The following is a 17927-nucleotide window of genomic DNA, read 5'->3' as shown; positions in this document are numbered from 1 at the left end:
CTGAGGCCTATATAAAATTATCCAAAAAGCAGCATGTCATAAGATCTTTAAAACAAACACTCCAGTCCTGCTGGCTGCTCCAGATGACCAATCATAGAAGACCAGCTTAGAGTTGCATAACACTTAGCCAAGAGTAGAACAACTGTTGAAACCGGAGCGTACAGAAGAGTTGGAAATCTGAAGGTTTTAGCTCACGGGGAAATCTCTGAAATACGTTTGACTTATTATTTGAGGTTTTGGTCACGTTTAACATGAAAATCCAACATTATGGTATTATAGATATGACAGGAAATACGGAAAAGCATTATAGTTCCTCTTTAAACGGTCGATTCAGTGAGTCACGTAAAGTCCAAAATAAACAACACCATTATCAGCAAACTTGTTGACGTCAACAGGTTAAATAACATACAGGAACAACATACTGCATTTCAAATGGTGCTTTATTGCAATGTGTTGCATTCCCACATTCATAGATGTTTTAGATTTGTTAGTCAAAGCATCATTTCGTCAAGGTTGGCATCCTCACCTTGGGAAAGAAAAAAAAAAAAAGCAGAGGGATCAAATGCACGAGGTGTTTGTGTTTTGAGTGTAGTAGAGAAGTGTGTGTGTGTGTGTGTGTAAACTTGAGCAGCCACCAACATATGAATGAGCAAACCTCCAAATTTAGACTTCCAGTAGATGCAAATAAAGAGTTTTTGTAAATTGTCAAACAAAAAGGTTTTTGTTTGTCTATCAGCCTACAGGGCTCTCACTCACTGCAGGGACTGTACCCGGCCTGAGACTGATTGTCTACAACATTCCAAAGAAAAAGGTAGATTTCTTTATATTCACGTTGCACACCTGAACAAGGGGGGGGTTTGGGGGTATTAAAAGAGACAGAGAGAGAAAAAGAGGAAATATAACAACCATAAAATTCTCCCAGATGAACATTGTCACTCATATTGTCTTGTAATAGCTGCTCCGATGCCTCTTTTAAAAACAAACTTTACATGAGTGTAATATACAAAACTGGACAAAAATGAGTAAAATGTATAATATATATTTATATATATATATATATTTATTTATATTAATTTGTACAAGGGAGAAAGTGGAACCTTGGTCATTTTTTCTCAAATTCTCCAGAGAAAGCATTACCGCCCCCAGAAAACAACACAAAGTGGTGAGTTAATAACAAGCCTTCTTTTAAAGTCTCTGAACCATATCCACCTCCGTCCCAATACAACAGCACTTACAATACTTAACTGATGCTGTTAACATAGAGTAGACATTAGTTTTGAACACCTGCACCAGGAATGAGTGGGAGTTAAAGGACTATGGAGAGTCTTAGCGGTGCACAAATACCAGTTTGGACCAATGACAAGCGAGAATGCTTCATATTTTTGACTCGCTTCAGAAAAAAAAGACGAAAGCTTATCAAACTGTATCCTCCTTTAATTTATGGAATTGAATTCATGCGCCAATTTTTTTTTGCTATGAATTTCCATGACACCAAACATGATTACCTACATCAGCCAAATTCCGCACCAACTACTGTAGTGGCCCAGTCCTGCACCAGATATGGGCCCAATCCTGTACCAAATATTGGCCCAATCTTGCACCAAAATTGGCCCAATCCTGCACCAAATATTGGCCCAATCCTGCACCAAATATTGGCCCAATCCTGCACCAAATATTGGCCCAATCCTGGACCAAAATTGGCCCAATTCTGCACCAGATATTTGCCCAATCCTGCACCAGATATTTGCCCAATCCTGCAAAAAATATTGACAGTCCTGTACCAGATATTGGCCCAATCCTGCACCAGATATTGTCCAAATTTCGCACCAAATATTTGTCCATTCCTGCACTAAATATTTGCCCAATACTGCACCAGACATTGACTAAATCTTGCACCAAATATTTGCCCAATCCTGCACCAGACATTGACCCAATCCTGCACCAATAATTGCCCGATCTGCACCATGCATTGGCCTGATTCTGGTATCATCAGCACAAAACAACATATTCCACAATAGGCAGCACGGAAGTGTGACAAGACAAGCAAAACAGAGAAGACAAGCAACACGGTTAGCGTGTTGTCATTTATGTCAGTGCACAATTTTTGCTAGATAGCAGAGGTTAAGTCTCACACAGCCAGACTTTTACGAACAAAAAGCGAGTGTCCACCTTGGTTTAAGGAAAAACACGTTCAAAGCTGCGGCAAAGTGAATGCCGAGCGGCGGCGGCAGCTACAGAGCTAAGTGTTGACGGTTGCTGAAACTGTTGTGAGCAGGAATGTTCTGAGAGTTCAACCTGGAGGTTTTCTAACAGTTTGCCAGGCGTCGGCTGACAGCGCAGAGGGGAGGGGGGGGGTCACCTGAAGAAGATTGGCATAGTATTTATACTGAGGATCAGTTGGTGTAGACAAAAAGAGACAGAGAGACGTTAGAAAGAAGGTCAAGTGAGTACAATTTCTAGTCGTTGTTTGGATAATGGGTATCCACTACAGTCAAGCTCTTCATAAAGAACCTGAGCTATTCATTAATTTTCTTGGTACATTCAGGGGACTTATTCTATCTCCAAATACTGATCTGATTGAGACAGTTTGTGATGGCCTTTTCACTCCCAAGTAAATCTGATATAAAGTGCAAAATTAGATTGTATTTGCAAATTCCTGGAATAATTTGATTAATCTACGTGTGTAAAAAAGTCTTTTATAATACAGTAAACTTTTTTTTTATAAAGTTGAAAAAAGGTTTTAAAAAAAAACCCTGGTTAACAAGGTTATTATTGTTAAACAGCAAAGGAGCAATCTTCACCGCAGAAAGTATATACACGAGGCACCTTAAGTTTGGTATAAAGTATTCAGTTAATGGAAGAAAAAGCCCTTTCTTTTTCCAAGAAAGAGATTAAAAGCTGAGAGAGGTCATCAGATATCAACTAAATTCACTAGACTAACTGAAGGGGCTTTTTTTTTTTTTTTTTAATCGTTTGTGTAAAGTAACTATGAATTCTTTGCCTATGAAATGAATGATTTAGTGTTGCTCCAGTGTTAATTCTACATACCCAAGTCAACGTTAGGAAATGCTTGTATCAGTAAGGTGCATAGCTATCGGTTGCAATGTTTTCTTTTCTTCCTGTAAACGAGTGATAGCACTTCAGGCAAAAAAAAAAAAACTTCATTGGCAAAGTTGAGACGTCTCCAAAGTGACCCGGGGCCACTTTAAAAGGACCGATTGTGAACGAGCGAAGGAAAGACGAACACGCAAATCAAACAGCAGCAGAATGTTGCCGTGTGAGAAATCCAAACGAATAAAAAGGGGCCGCTACATTGTATCTTGTCCAGTGATGATGAGGTTTTTGCATATGATATCCATCAAACATCTTGAAGCTTTGGTCATTTACTATTGACAAATGCAACGACAACAAAAAAAGGCTACATCAGTCAGACAGTTAGAAGAAATATAAAAGAAACAGCCCACTCATATACACACACACACACACACACACACACACACACACACACACACACAAAACCAGGCAATGCTTCTCCATAAAACCAAGGCTCCACTCTCCCAGATCTGCTTAAACTTTTGACAACAGAGAAAATTAAATAATATGGCCTTTTTTTTTTTTTTTTTTTTTAATTAACCCGTACAAAAAGCCAGTCCACACTGCTTCTCTCTCAGTAAAATCACATTCAGCAGTCGCTAAACCATTCTCTGGCATAGTTATCTGAAACACCCACAGGTACTGTGCAGGGTCTAAAGAGTAAAAAGAAGAAAAGAATCAAACCAGGACATCTTCCACTTTTCCATCTCAGAGAACACCAGATATACAGTATTAATCACTTGCACACATACATACGCACTCACTGATAGTCATATACATACATAGTCAGAAAAATAAAAAAAAGGTAGAAAATCAAAACATAAAATCAAAACATGACGGAGGCGAGTAGTTTTTTTCTGGGTTTTTTTTCGTTTTGTTTTTTACCACAAACTCGGAGCACTACTTTTTTTGTTGATTCTGAACAAATACATTTTCACATTTCTCTGTTATATACATTATGTTAACATCTTGAAACCAATGTTATAAAAGAACCTTGTACCTGTTAATTGTAGTGAGGAAGGAGGGACTGTCGCTTTCCATTGAATGGCTGGTTCATTAAAAAAAAGAAAAAAAAGAAGAAAAATAGACATTTCATTGGTTGTATTTGGCATTTTTTGATAAGTTGACAGTTGCTGTTTCTGCAGTTAACAGAGTTGTAGAAGAAACCGTTTCCATAGGAATGCCTACTCCACGCAGAAAAGTGAAAGAAAGGAGAAAGGGGGAGGGGTAGCAATACTGTATGTGTGATATCATCCGAGCAGATGAACAAGAGGAGGCTGAGACTGCCAGAATCCTTCCAAAATAATAATAATAATAAAATACATTCTTCCACTTTGTGCAGCTTCGGTCTCTTCTGAGTGTTTTACATCGATCAAACAGTGGCGCAGGAGTGTCTGACGGGTGAATTCACACTGTGAGTAACATGAGCCGGACATTTTCCTCTAAAACGTAAGAAGGCAACATGGATGAGGTTTAGGTTGCTCAAGAAGCTCGTCATCCACTGCAAATTTCAGAGCTCCCCCGCTCCCTGACTTTCTCTTTCTTTATGAACAGCGCTGCCTTGCACAAAAAAAAATAAAAAATGGACAAGAATCTAAGTGCAGGCAATCAAAAAGCCTCAGTCTCTACAGATTTCTGTTTTAACCACTTAAATGCGTTGATGGCTTTGTTCCAGTTCTCGACCTTAACTCTCTCCTTGCTTTTGGAGTCCGCCTCCTACTCCTGAAGAGGAGGTATAAGTGCAACATCATCAGAGACCAAAAGTGAAACGGAAACCGTGTCTAAAAACTGACAATCTGGGTTGGAGGAGGGTTAACTTCTATCAAGTAAACTGGCAGGTAGGTACTGCATTACTGCTACTGTTTTTTTTTTTTTTTTTCCAAAGTCTCAGTTTGGAGGTAGAGGCGAAGTTTGAATCTGAGACACACACATAAACCCGCAGGCTGAGGTGGAGGTCAAAGGAAAGAGCAGCACAAATCTTAAAAAAAATTATCAGCTGATGGTTATCTCAGGAAAGCTGGAACTCGCTAATTTTTTTTATTTTGATATTAAATTCATGTTTTAAGTTCCTTTTTTTTTCTAAAGCAAAAAGAACCAACAATTGCTGATTCCAGCTTCTCCAGTCTGAGGATTTAATGCTTTTCTCCGTTTTATATCATTTTAATTTGGCTCTGGGAAACTTTTCTTTTAACAAGTTTTCAGATATTTTACAGAAATGACCGACAGACTAACCGATAATATGAATTGTCGGCTGCAGCACTTAACCTTTATGAATACATATTGTTTCTTTGTTTCTTGTTAACTTAAGTGCTTGGTAGCCAGTATTGTCGAATCAAAACGATGTTTCCAGAAGGTTAAAACATTGTAAAAATGTACTTGATTTTTCTGATCAAACTGGCTGCTCACAGTGTGAAAACATGGTCAAAAGGAAAGATTATCAGATAGAAGCACTGTCTGATGAAACAATGAGGTAATAAAAAGATGTTCTACTGATGGTTTCTAATAAATATACACACAGAAAAATAGAAAAAATAAAATAAAAACACATCTCAGAAAGTCTCTGTAAATCAGAATCTGTTTGAGTCCGGAGGGCAGAGTTCCCTGCGTTTAGATAAGGATTAAAGATGGCGACTGCTCCTGGGCCTCTGTTTGGATAAACAGTGCGTGGATCTGCACATGAATGTGTCCAAACACACACCTTTCAGCTGAGCACAAAGTGGTTCTCACATCGACAACATCTGAGGAGTTGGTTGGGTGGAATGTTGACCTTGCATACTATCCCTCGATATCCGTTGCATACAGTAAAGTATCTGTAAAAAAAAACACACAAAAAAAAAAAAACACACAGTACACAGGGAAGCCCTATTCCACTGAAGTAGCATCCGACTGTAATGTTGTTGACCTAATGTGAGTTAACGATGCGTTAAGTAGTTGCATTTACAGAAGGGGTGATGAATGGTCCTAATATCTGGATGTGAGGTCCGCGCTGTGTGCAAAAACACCCCCCAAAAACGCGTTATTATGGATCCCACGCAACTTCCTGGCACGTCCCGCCATACAAAACTGCCCGATTGGTTGGGGTTAGGCATTGACCTGGAGTGGTTAAGGTTAGGATGGCCGACTGGTCAGGGGACAGGACCTGAACAAATCGGGTTCTGTTACCTTGAGTAAGCATGGACTTCTGGCCAATGGTAGCGTGTGAACGCTATTGAAGGGCGGGTCTTACCTAGAAGTTGCGTGGGTTCCATAATAACGCCCCCAAAAACACCTCTCAACAGATTCCACCAGTGTCTCCAAGTTTCCATGACACAAGGAAGATTTTAAAAAAAAAAATAAAAAAAACAATGAACCAAGAACAAGGATGAGTCCAATCAGGAGACGTCTGACATTGTGCTGGAGTGGAGACGTGGCAGATTTGACAGAAGAAGACCTTTGTGGTCGTTACAAATCAACCTCATGTTCCCGAATGAAATTATTCCTGTGTACAAAAGGGCCCAAGAGACGGATACAAAATGTGTGGGACTTATAGTAGTTCTTATAACATCCTACACTTCAAACCTTTGGGTCAGATACTTCTTACGCCCCAATATCCAGATCATAACCGTGTCTTTACATTAATTTAGTCGTGTAAAGAATATTTAGAGGAAACGTCTAGGCACGTTTATTTTTTTTTTCCTTTTTTCTAACTTCCAGGTAAAGTGTGCACATCTTTTTTCTGATTTAACAGAGGTCTGTTATCGCTGAGAGAGAAAGTGTCTGACTTAGCAACAGTAGTCAACAGAAAACTGTGTGTGTGTGTTTAGCCTGTAAGTCTTCATCAGAGAAAAGTGGAGGGAGAAGAAGGGCTGAATCCTCCCAAAAAGGAACACTGATAAAAAATTATTTTTTTGTAGGAGAACATAAAAAGAAAATAATTTTTTTTTGCGACTCAACCCATCCTGTTTTGATTCAATTTCATGACAGCTTCAAATGAATTATCCATCACATCTTTGTTAGGAACTCCTATTACTAAAGCCTCTACTTAAATGTCAATATATAGGAACAATACCCCAAAATGGCTGTTTGCTGCGACAACGGGAACATTATGTCGATGCGGCTCAGTACCGTTAGCATCGCCAATGGTCAAGCCATCCCAGCAAAGAACACAGTTTGAGGTATTCTTCTTCTTCTGTTTTTTTTATACAATGGTTACAAACACGTGTACTGTCGGAAAAGTTGTCTTGAAAGTATAAAAAAAAAAAAAAAGGATATAAGCAAGAGAACTAGTTCCCTTGTTGCCACAAGAGAAAGCAAAGCAATCAAACCAATTTTTTTTCTTTTCTTCGGAAAGTAGTGTAGCTTCTCGTAGCGCTGAATGGGATGCCGAAGGGAGCGTAGCTATATTTCAAGATCAATTGCTTCAGAAATTTCCTTTTCACATTTCAGAAGATGGAATAACCTCCTCCTCCACTGCAACATGTAGGGGAGGTTACAATATCATGATGCCAAAAATAATCTCAAAAACCATGAGCTGACATTATTACAATTTTTAAAAATGGACCGAACCAACCTGGATCGAATCACATTATACATAGTTTTGCTGTTCTGAGTAATCAATTAATTACACTTTTTTTTTGTTTGTTAAAGGAAAGCAGTTACAAGTGAGCTCATCCCCAAGTCTTTGTCCTTCTGTACTGTACAATACTAAGCGCCTGCATGGTGCACATGGCATACAACACTGATAGGCCGAGAGAGAGAGAGAGAGAGAGAGAGAGAGAGAGAGAGAGAGAGAGAGAGAGAGAGAGAGAGAGAGAGAGAGAGAGAGAGAGAGAACCCAACAGGGTTCTGTATTCACAGCTGCTGAGGTGATGGGTAAAATGTGACAGACATACAGTTAAATAATCATAACAATCTCTTTTTTTATACTTAAAAAATAAAAACCTCCTCCTGGGGGGGTGGGGGGTGAGAGAAAGACACGTAAGTTCCAAACTGAGCAGCATCCCGTCTTTCTCCCATCCATCCATCCATCAATTCATCCAATCTGGCTGTTGTCAAAGTTTGTTCTGATGATCATGAAGATGATGATGATGATAATGATGATGACGGTGAGAGCAGAAGATTTTAAACAAAACAATTCAACCCAAAAAAACAAAAACGAAGACATAATAAGATTAATATGTAGAAGATGAAGAAGAAGAAGAAGAAGAAGCAGAGCTTGGGAAAAACTCAAACTTCCACCAGGCACTGTAGCTGATAGAGAGAGACAGTCACAGAACCAGCTGATACTGAGCTTCTATCCCACAATGCCACAGAGGTCTGAAACCTTAACATTCCCACATCGCTGAGAGACAGGTAGAGAAAAAAAACCCCAAAAAAACGGACCAAAATAAAAAGCCAGAGGTGCTGCTGTGTGGGATACCCCCACACTTAAAATGATGAGCTCAGCTGTATGCTGCAACTCATGCTCCCAAGATGCACTGCTGCTGCGACGACAGAAACCGCCACCATCACAAAAACAAAAACGGAGGAAAAAAACAAAAAAAAAGCAAAAAAAGAGAGGCCGGCCCTGATTTGACAGTGACGAGAACTTGGCAAATCTACAATGATGTCGCAGTTGTTGTTTTTTTCTTGGGTCAAGAAGCAGGAAGTAGGTCACCAAGGAATGAGCAGCAAGACAACACTGCCTTTAATAGGCTGAGGCAGACAGACAGGTTGTCAGACAGATTAGACAGGCAGGTTTAAATACACTGCTGCTCCTTCTGACATGAGTCTTTTCTTAAAAGTACTGGGCGTCTAAAAACAACCAGCCCCCCGAAATCCCCCGTGCGCACAGAAGTGGTCAGGCTGCGTAGCTCCACCGACAGCCGGACTCGTCCAAACATCCACCCTTCCATCCAAAAGGTGAGACAGAGACAGCAATGGGTCCGGTGCACCGACCTCCGAGGAGGAGGCGTAGAAGTGAGAAGTAGAGGGGGTAGGAGAGCTGAAGGGGTTTGCGAGAGTTGTCACTCGGTGAGCAGCTGCTGGAGGAGGCTCTTCTGCTGGGTCTGGTTGTTCTGGGAGCCCTGTGCTCCGGGGCCCTTCTGGGAGGCCGTGGCTCCGATGGAGCCCTGGTTCAGGTAGGAGTCGCTGCCGACCAGGTTCACTGTGCACTGCACGTCCGCGAACACCTGAACCTGCTGCACCTGCAGAAACAGAAGCAACAATGAGTACGTTTTGCATGCACCTAGGGCTGGGTACCTAATGCCATACATTTTAGGCACCGAGCGAATTGCCTCTGAAGTATCGAGTATCAAAAAATGCCTCGTCATTCAATACCCAATTTCTATACCTAAGGAGTAAATCTCATCAGCGTCAGTGAGCCAATAAGCATGCAGCATGCTTCTACCAAGATCTAATAATGCTGCTGATAGGCTGTCTAATGTTACATGTCGTAGAGGCATGCAGGAAAAACGTTACACAGAGGCGGGGGCTCTCGTAGCAGGAGCTGAAAAATAAAAAGATTTGTGCCGTAATATGGAACGTTGTTATTTCTTTTTCTTTTATAAAATTGGTATCGAAAAAAGTATCATTTAGGATCTGGTATCGAAGTCACGGTATTGATATCGGTACCGGTATCAAACATTTTTGAATGATACACAGCCCTACATGCACAATATGTTGGTATTATTTGGGTTTTACAGAGGCCTTCTTTGGACATGTATACAGCGCATTGGGAATATGCGTCTCATTCAGGGTTTTTACCGCAGTTTGCAACAGTTTAAAGGTGCTGTAGGTAGGATTGCAAAGATCCAGGACTTTGAAGATGGACAACTTCTCAGTCCCTCCCCCCTTTCTGCTAAAGCCCAAAAATGGTCTCCTAAGCCCCTCCCCCCACAAAGGAGCATGAATGCGTGTGCATCAGCAGTGATTGACATGCAGTTAGACACCCCACCCCCGGCCCTGATTGGTGCATCTGAACAGGGAGCGGTGGATTTTTGCAAAATCGCACTACAGGCTCCTAGTTTGCACAGCTAAATGTAAACGTTCTTTCATTAACTTTCATTAGCCATGTAAACGGCTAAGTCGGAATATCATCTTTTTCGGAATAAGGGCAAAACCCCTGAATATTATGTGCATGTAAACGTAGTCAATGATACAAGGACCAAATAGCATTCACTGTTTAAGAGCCTTTTCTTTATTAGAGCTGAACAGATCCTGGATTTGTTTAGCCTGATACAAAACCACATTAACTAATATTTTTGGTAAGGGAACCTTAAACTTAGTCGTGAATTATGTACTGAGTGAGACATTTAACGGCTGAAAAATGTCAGTGCTTTCTGGTGAACAAACTATGTAACGCTGTTCTTTTACCTCAAACTTATCTTCAAGTCTATACTTTCTGTACTGCATTTTACTACCAGATATACTAATATATCTGTCATATGGCAATAATATAGGCCATGCTGATGTATTGGTTACCTTTGTTTTATTTGAGACTGGGTATCTGCAGGTTTCAAAAACTAAACTTGTAACAACAAATAGACTACTTTCGCTATCAAATTTAAAGAAAAAAAATCTGGTAAAAACCAGCCAGTCCTTCACAATTACATAAAGTAGTGGCAGTATGGACAGCATATTGCACATAAATAAAATCCTGTATTAAATTGACAGAAACAGAGAAGTCACAACAATCTAAATTGTGTAACACACACAACATTACACACATCTTTACTAAACAAGCAACAGATGCCGCCACGATGATGTCATTGCCAATAAAACTTCGGATAAATGCACCTCAAAGTCTGGTGTTAGGAGGGTAAGTGGATGGATGGACAGAAAACACCAGACAGCAACCGGTCAACACAATAAAAGTCCCAGAGATTCAAAGTCACTAACCTGCTGGTCGCTGCACACTGAACCGACGTTACTGAGGTTACTGTTGCTCATGCCAACCGGCTGCCCCACGTGAGGTAATGAGCCGACACTAGCCGAGCCCCCGGCCATGGCGACGGTGATGCTCATGTTGTTGTAAACCCCCTGCTGGCCAAAAGCCGGCCCCGCACTCTGTCCTGACTGACTGAACAGGCTGCAGGAAACAGACACAAGAAGACGGCATATTACACATGAGGTACGGCTGAACGATTAATAGTCCTTTTTATAAATGGAAATTGAGATTTGAAAGAATGCGATTAGCTAATCGTGGAGACCACGATTAATTGAATGTTTGGTGTAAAATTTGTTATTCATATTTCCTGATATTTGTTTAAGATACATGCTGGAATAATGTTACATATCGCAGATTGTTTACAGAAATGTCATATTTTCAGTGGATTTTTCATTTATTTTGTATTACTTTATTTAACATGACGGTAGACGGTGCAAAATGTAGATGCTGCTATTAAACTGAGGCATATCAGAAATGTCTGTTTACAGTAAAGCACTGATCTTTTTTATTAGAATTGTTTTTGTATTATTATAATTTTAGCTTTTGTGATAAATGTGTTCCATGCTTATTGAAAGAAAAACACTTGCAATTGCTGGCAATTCATATCCATGTTCTCATCCTTACATAAGAATAAAAAGAATGATGGGTCTTATGTTATAATGCTCCATGAAATGTTGTAACTGTTCTACCTTCCCCAAAGCAATCAGCACTTAACACGAGGAAAGTGTGAAAGTGTGTCATTTTAACAATCATAATCATTTAATATAATTACAAGGGATTTTTTTATAAACTTAAATGTAATATTCGCGTAACTGTTACAGCATGGGTTATTATAGTAAACTAAAACAACAGAAAAACTAAAACTAAACTCAAACTAATTGCCAGGTTAAAAATATATATATATATATATATATATATATATATATATATAAATGAACATAATGATCATTTTAGTTTTTTTTTTAGCAATAATAGAGCACCACCGGATAAAAGGAGACAGTATGAATTTCCATCAACACTCATTACATTGAACCACAGAAATTGAACAGACTAGACATGAGATGATGCTATGCCCTAATTGCTTTACATCTGGACACTGAAGTTGCGCAAAGATTAAAAATTAGAGCTCATGGCTATTCTCCAACCATGTATTTTGTATGTATATGTAGCTACATACTTCTGAGATGTTATGCCTGGCCCTAACAAAAACAAACTAGTACTACTGTAAAACTAAATATATAAAAACTAAAACCAAACCTTTCTGAAAAACTGAAACTGAACTAAAACTAGCAAACGCACTCTGAAATTCAAAAGTCAACACTAAAACAAAAACGAATTGAAAATTCAAAACTATTATGACCTTGGTTTCAACAGTGTACTCTTCCTAACCTGTTGCTGCCCATGCCTGTCTGTTGCCAGCTCTTCATTTCTGGTGACTGGTAGCCAGGGGGCGGGGCCTGCTGAAGCAGAGGACTCTGGGAGGTGGAGCTTTGAGGTGACAACAACGGGCTGGTCGGGCTCATCTCAGATGGGAAAGATGGGTCTTGCTGGGCGATAGCTTTAAAAGACGAAAAGTAGAAAAGTCAAACAAATAACTTTGACAAATTATGACAAAAAGGTGCAACGCGGGATTTTGATAAGACACGACTGGCTATTTGGGATTGTTTTTAGTAAAACTTCTCTCTATCTTTTGCTGCTAAATGGTAATTGTAGGAGTACTTCTTAAAATGTTCTAGTTTTATATTGATTTTATATACACAACAAAGTCAAAAGATGAACCACACTGATCAATAACCCAATAGTGGGTGAATTCATATTGTAGGAGCCACATATTGTATGTTGTTTATGGTCTCATTTATGTTGTTTGTTGATTATTGTGTTGTGCACTTATATTGTAGGTGGTGGGCGTTTTCATCGCAGTTTGAGCGGAAGTGATAACATATTTGTTTGCTTCATCTGATCACCTGGGTTTGTTGGGCTTTGACAGTGAGGGGGTGCGCCTGGGAGCCAACACTTTCTGCTGACCGCTGCACTAACACACTTATTTCACTTATTTACATTTGGTAACTGCAGTAGCTAATTGTATTTTACGTGTGGAGGAATAAATCATTGCAATACAATCTTGTGCGTGTCACAGTGTGTTTATGCATCTTTGTGTTTAGTCCCTCGCGGCAGCACTTTGTTGGACTGCTTACAGCCGCAACACATATTATAATGTTGTATAATTAAAGTAAAATTATCTACAATAAAGAGTGTTAAAAAAACCACATTAATTTGATATGAAAATGGATTCTCAGTCTGTGGTGGAGCAAGTTTGCTTAAACGCACCAGTCCCTCCAAACTGCTGAAACAGGCCCTGCTGCAATGAGGAGTTGACGGTGCTGCTGAACTGGCCCTGCACGCTGCCCATCAGCGCCTGGTTATTCAGGGGAACTCTGCCGGGCAGTTTGTTGTCCAGAGGGCTCCCACTCATGGGGCCGAATTGACTTGGTGAGGTAGGGGATTTTCCCGTCAACGGGGGGTACCCTTGTGGAAAGTTGAACTGCTGCTGCGGCTGTTGTTGTTGCTGCTGCTGCTGCTGTTGAGGCGTTGTTGTGGGACCTTTTGGGACCCTGGCAGTTCCGATGGGCCCCACAGCTCCGGTCGGAGCCCCTGCCATGTTCTGTCTCATCAGCATGACTTTCTGCTGGAAAAGCTGGCGCTGGCGGTGCTGAATGCTGAAGAGTTCCCTCTGTCGCTGGGCCAGCATCTGGGCATTCAGCGGAGGCTGCTGAGAGATATGATGTAAAAAAGAGCATGTTACAGAGCAAATATTTAAGTTAAAGGTGCAGTAAGCAATGCTGCGCAAAGATTGATATTTGAACTCAACAGCCAAACAAATACAACCCCCACTTCAGAAGCTCCCCCCCTCCTCCCAGATTCACGGACAGATAACTACTGGCCAGCCGGCACATTCACATGCTGCCTTAAAGCCAACACCAATGTAACACCAATTAGGCAACAGCATTAAAGAGGAAAGATGTAACAAGAAAGTAATGCAATACATGCAAACATGTATCTTTAATAATTTAATTGATCTAATGATACAAAAAACTAGGTTATTTGAGGATTACAGTGCAAAAACTACAATGCTAACTTAGTCGTTTACTGCCTTTAAATTGAGCGATTTTCTCCTAACTGAAACTGCATTAACTGCTTTTTGGCTACTTGGGGCAGCGGAACATGCTGTAAACGCAACATTGAAATTTTTTCAATATTATATTTTTTTATCTTTCAAGTTGACAGGGTGAACGGTTATGCAGTTAAAATAAAAATAAAAAATCACTGCACATCCAGCGGATCCGGAGCAACAATCAGCATTCATTTGGAGATGGTTTCTGGCCACCCGATGAATATTGTATATAGTCATGCTGTGCCGACATTGTCTGTCTGTCTGTATGTTTTGTATGTTCCCTTTATGTAATATGTGGTAGTCAGTATGTCTGTATGTATTTGTTTGTGTGTTTGTGTGTACCCCTCTTGTAATATGTTATGTGTACTTTTCTATCTGGACCTTGAGTGTGTAAATAAAGTTGTATATATATTTACTCTCTTAGCTCTGGTTTTAGGCCCTTATGACTCCTCAGGGAAATATCGGCCTTAGCTACTAAATGCTCCACTTAGTTCATCAGCTAGTCGCTAACTTAAAGCCTTTTCTTTTACTGAAAACAGCTACATGCTGCTGCTGGAATTGACACCAAAACCAAAACATCAAAATAAAAAACCCAAACAGCAAGCCAACGAAATGTACGTAAACAAATCATTTTGGTAGTCTTTCCGGCTCTGTGGGGAAACAGCAGCGGGAGGTCAGGGTGAGCCGAGCTTCATTTGCTGCCACCGTGACTCACCTGTGAGGGCATTTGAGGTTGTTGAACCCCTTGACGAATCCCTATGTTCACATGCTGGGCGCCTCCAGGAAACGCATTCATGCCCGCCACCCTGTTCTGGAGCTGAGACAGAGAGGCAAAGACAGAGACAAAATAAGCAGAGGTCAGACATGATAATAGAGTGAAGGGAAGGCAGGATTTATTAAGAAAGAAGAAATAAACCAGATCATCATTATTGGGCGACAGAAAAAAAAGAGGGAGAGGAGTTGAATATTAGGGATGACGAAGGAGAAGAAAGGGGCGAGTTCTTTTGAGAGGTTTTCAACTAAAATTTTGAATCTGAAATCAGAAGATTTGTTAGGAAACTGACACAGAAAGTTACAAGTAAATACTTTGTTCTATTAATTACACCTTTGAAACATTTGTCTTTGATAGTCAGGAGCAACGAGTTATGGCTCTTATATACTAGACGCATCCAAGGTGGCGCGTGCCATCGTGACATACTATGATGTAATATCCTGCCGACGCGCCCGATTTATAGCGTGCAAGCAGAGGTCGCGCACGGCTCTTTTTTTTTTTCAGAGGGGCGTGACAAAGTGGACAAGGAGGCCTGAACGAGTTCGCCGACAACCGGATGTCAGGACTCTCAGAGTGACTGCAAGTCTCTCTGGTAAACTTACCGGGTTAAGATGAGCTCTTTTATGGTGAATCAAAGGCTCGATCCGACGAAGTAGGTCATCCAATCAAATCGAAACATTGACGGCAATGCTGCTGTCAGTTCTGCCGTTGTTTACCTTCTTCTAGTCCGTAGAAAGAACAACGTCGGTAGCATTTGCTCATTAGCGCCACCGCTGTTCAGGAGAAGACTGCAACTAGTGACATCACATTTGCACGCGCCAGCTGGGCTGCGTCTAGTATATAAGAGCCATAAAGTGTGGATGGTATATGAAAGCACTGAGAGCACGTAAAGTGTGAAAATAACTCAAAGGTGTTACTTTCTTTCACTCGTTCGTGAATTGTATATTGCTGTTGTAACAGCAGCCCTTGAATAGTGTGAATAAATTACACCTAATATAATAAGAGATGTGTCTCACTCCACACAGAAATAGTTCACCCTGAGAGTGATGTTGTACAGGCATCACATCCAGCAACATCTTACCGCCCAAATGGAATCTAGTCTGAAATGAAATACATAATAAAGAAAAACCACCACCTCTGTGTCCTCACCTGCTGTGGGCCCTGCAGCCTCTGCTGCAGCTGCAGGCGCAGTTGGTTGGGTGGCAGCCTGAGCTGAGGGCCAATCCCCTGTGGTCGCGTCATGCCTGGCCTCAGCCCGATGCCCGTCGTCCCGCCGGGGAAAGCCCCCCGGGGGGCTCCAAACCCAAGACCCTGTGTCCCCACCACCGTGGCCAGCTCGGGAGGAAACTGAGCTTGTTGAGCTGGTGTAAACTGGGAAAGGTAGGTGGGAAGTTTAAGGTCCATGGAACCTGGCGTGGCAGTGGGCTGCTGGGTTGGGAAGTTTGGAGGCAAAGGTTCAAAACAGCCGCCCTGGGAAGAGGCAGACAAAAATAGGATTTTTTTATTATGTTGCTTCCATTTAAATGTGATGTGACGGCACTCTCCTTCCCTGGCTGTCTCTCTGTTTGTTACAATACATTAAATTAAGCAGAAGAGCAGTGACATACACATTCCATACAACTGTTTACTATTTATTTATTCTATACTTATATTTATTTATTGTTTGTTTATCTTTTTTGCCCAATCCCTTGCTGATGTAACATTTCCCCGTTGTGGGATTAATAATTTTGTATCTTGAATTCTGAACATTTTCTGAACACATATTCTGCTAAGATGAAGTTGGACATATGTGGTCAGAACAGCAGAACTGGAGTCAAGTTGTGTAAAAACACCTCCTGTTTAAGTTGAAAGCAGTCCAGCAGGGCTTTTGCCAAATGCAGCTTAATGATGATTCACCGATCTTAAAATTAAATATGTAGAGCCTTTCCTAACTGCTCACTACACTCTTTATACGTCATTCACATCCGCTGCCCAGCTCTCTTAAGTACTACAATCTTTTAATCACCCTCTTACCTGCACCAGTTTGTCAATACCCAGAGCCTTATCCAGCTCGGCCAGTTCACTCTCATCAGTCCCACTGAGGAAGGAGACGAGCTGCTCTAACAGAGCTTTCTCATCGTTCCGGCCCTCGGATGTGGTCGGAGGGCCCAGCACTTCATCCAGCGAACATGGCACACACTGCCTGCTCACACAGAGAAACGCTGCACATTATCATCTGCAACACACTGGAGCGTCAGTGGGTATTATCCCACAACTTCGGAGTAGAAAAATTATAGATAAATGACAATATATTGAGTAGGGCTGGGTATCGTTCAAAAATATTCGATACCGGTACAGATATCAATACCGTGACTTTGATACAGGTTCCTAAACGATACCTTTTTACAATACCAATTTTATAAAACAAAAAGAAATTACAACATTACACAAATCTTTTAATTTATTTTTCCTGCCTGTCTCTACGACGTGTAACGTTAAACAGCCAATCAGCAGCATTATTAGATGATGAGATTTACTCCTTAGGTGTTGAAATTGGGTATTGAAAGGCAGTTTTTGATACTCAATACTTTAGAGGCAATTCAGTCTGTGCCTAACAAGTATTGAATTCGGTAGCCAGCCCTAGTGTTGAGAGTACAGTAATGCTTACTCTTGCGGTGATGCCAAGGAAGCTTGTAAAGGTGTTCCAAGACCATCAAATGACAAGGTGTCAGACAGAGCCAGAGGCTGGAACTGGGAGTCTCCCACGTCCATCTTAGATAGGCCTTCAAAACACATTTTAACACAGTTTTATTACAATTAACACTGAAGAAAAATAAATACATTAACACTGAATTTGGAGTCAAAATAATTCGATTCAACAATATAATTGAAGTCATGCACAGTAGGCACGCTTTGCTATATTCAGTGGTGTAATGTAACTAAGTACATTTACTCATGTACTGTACTTAAGTACAAATTTGAGGTACTTTACTTGAGTCTTTTCT

General features: G+C 40.7%; 1 protein-coding gene across 2 annotated transcripts in view; it reads right to left on the bottom strand.

Annotated features, from left to right (window-relative positions):
- Positions 1-422: 422 nt before the first annotated feature.
- The window catches only part of ncoa1 (nuclear receptor coactivator 1), a 71625-nt gene continuing 54120 nt past the window's right edge, over positions 423-17927 (bottom strand). The window contains exons 15-22 of one of the 2 annotated variants that reach the window (XM_028605034.1): positions 17591-17705; positions 16957-17125; positions 16093-16413; positions 14887-14988; positions 13328-13769; positions 12389-12557; positions 10951-11140; positions 423-9257 (exon numbers count right to left, since the gene is read on the bottom strand). In XM_028605034.1, coding sequence (XP_028460835.1) covers positions 9078-9257; positions 10951-11140; positions 12389-12557; positions 13328-13769; positions 14887-14988; positions 16093-16413; positions 16957-17125; positions 17591-17705 — 1688 coding nt within the window. In that variant the 3' untranslated portion in view covers positions 423-9077. The remainder of the gene's footprint in view (positions 9258-10950; positions 11141-12388; positions 12558-13327; positions 13770-14886; positions 14989-16092; positions 16414-16956; positions 17126-17590; positions 17706-17927) is intronic. The other variant, XM_028605035.1, reaches the window with a different exon arrangement.

This window comes from Perca flavescens, chromosome 18 (assembly GCF_004354835.1).
Source record: "Perca flavescens isolate YP-PL-M2 chromosome 18, PFLA_1.0, whole genome shotgun sequence".
Taxonomy (NCBI): Eukaryota; Metazoa; Chordata; class Actinopteri; order Perciformes; family Percidae; genus Perca; species Perca flavescens.
This window is presented reverse-complemented; position numbering and strand designations above follow the sequence as displayed.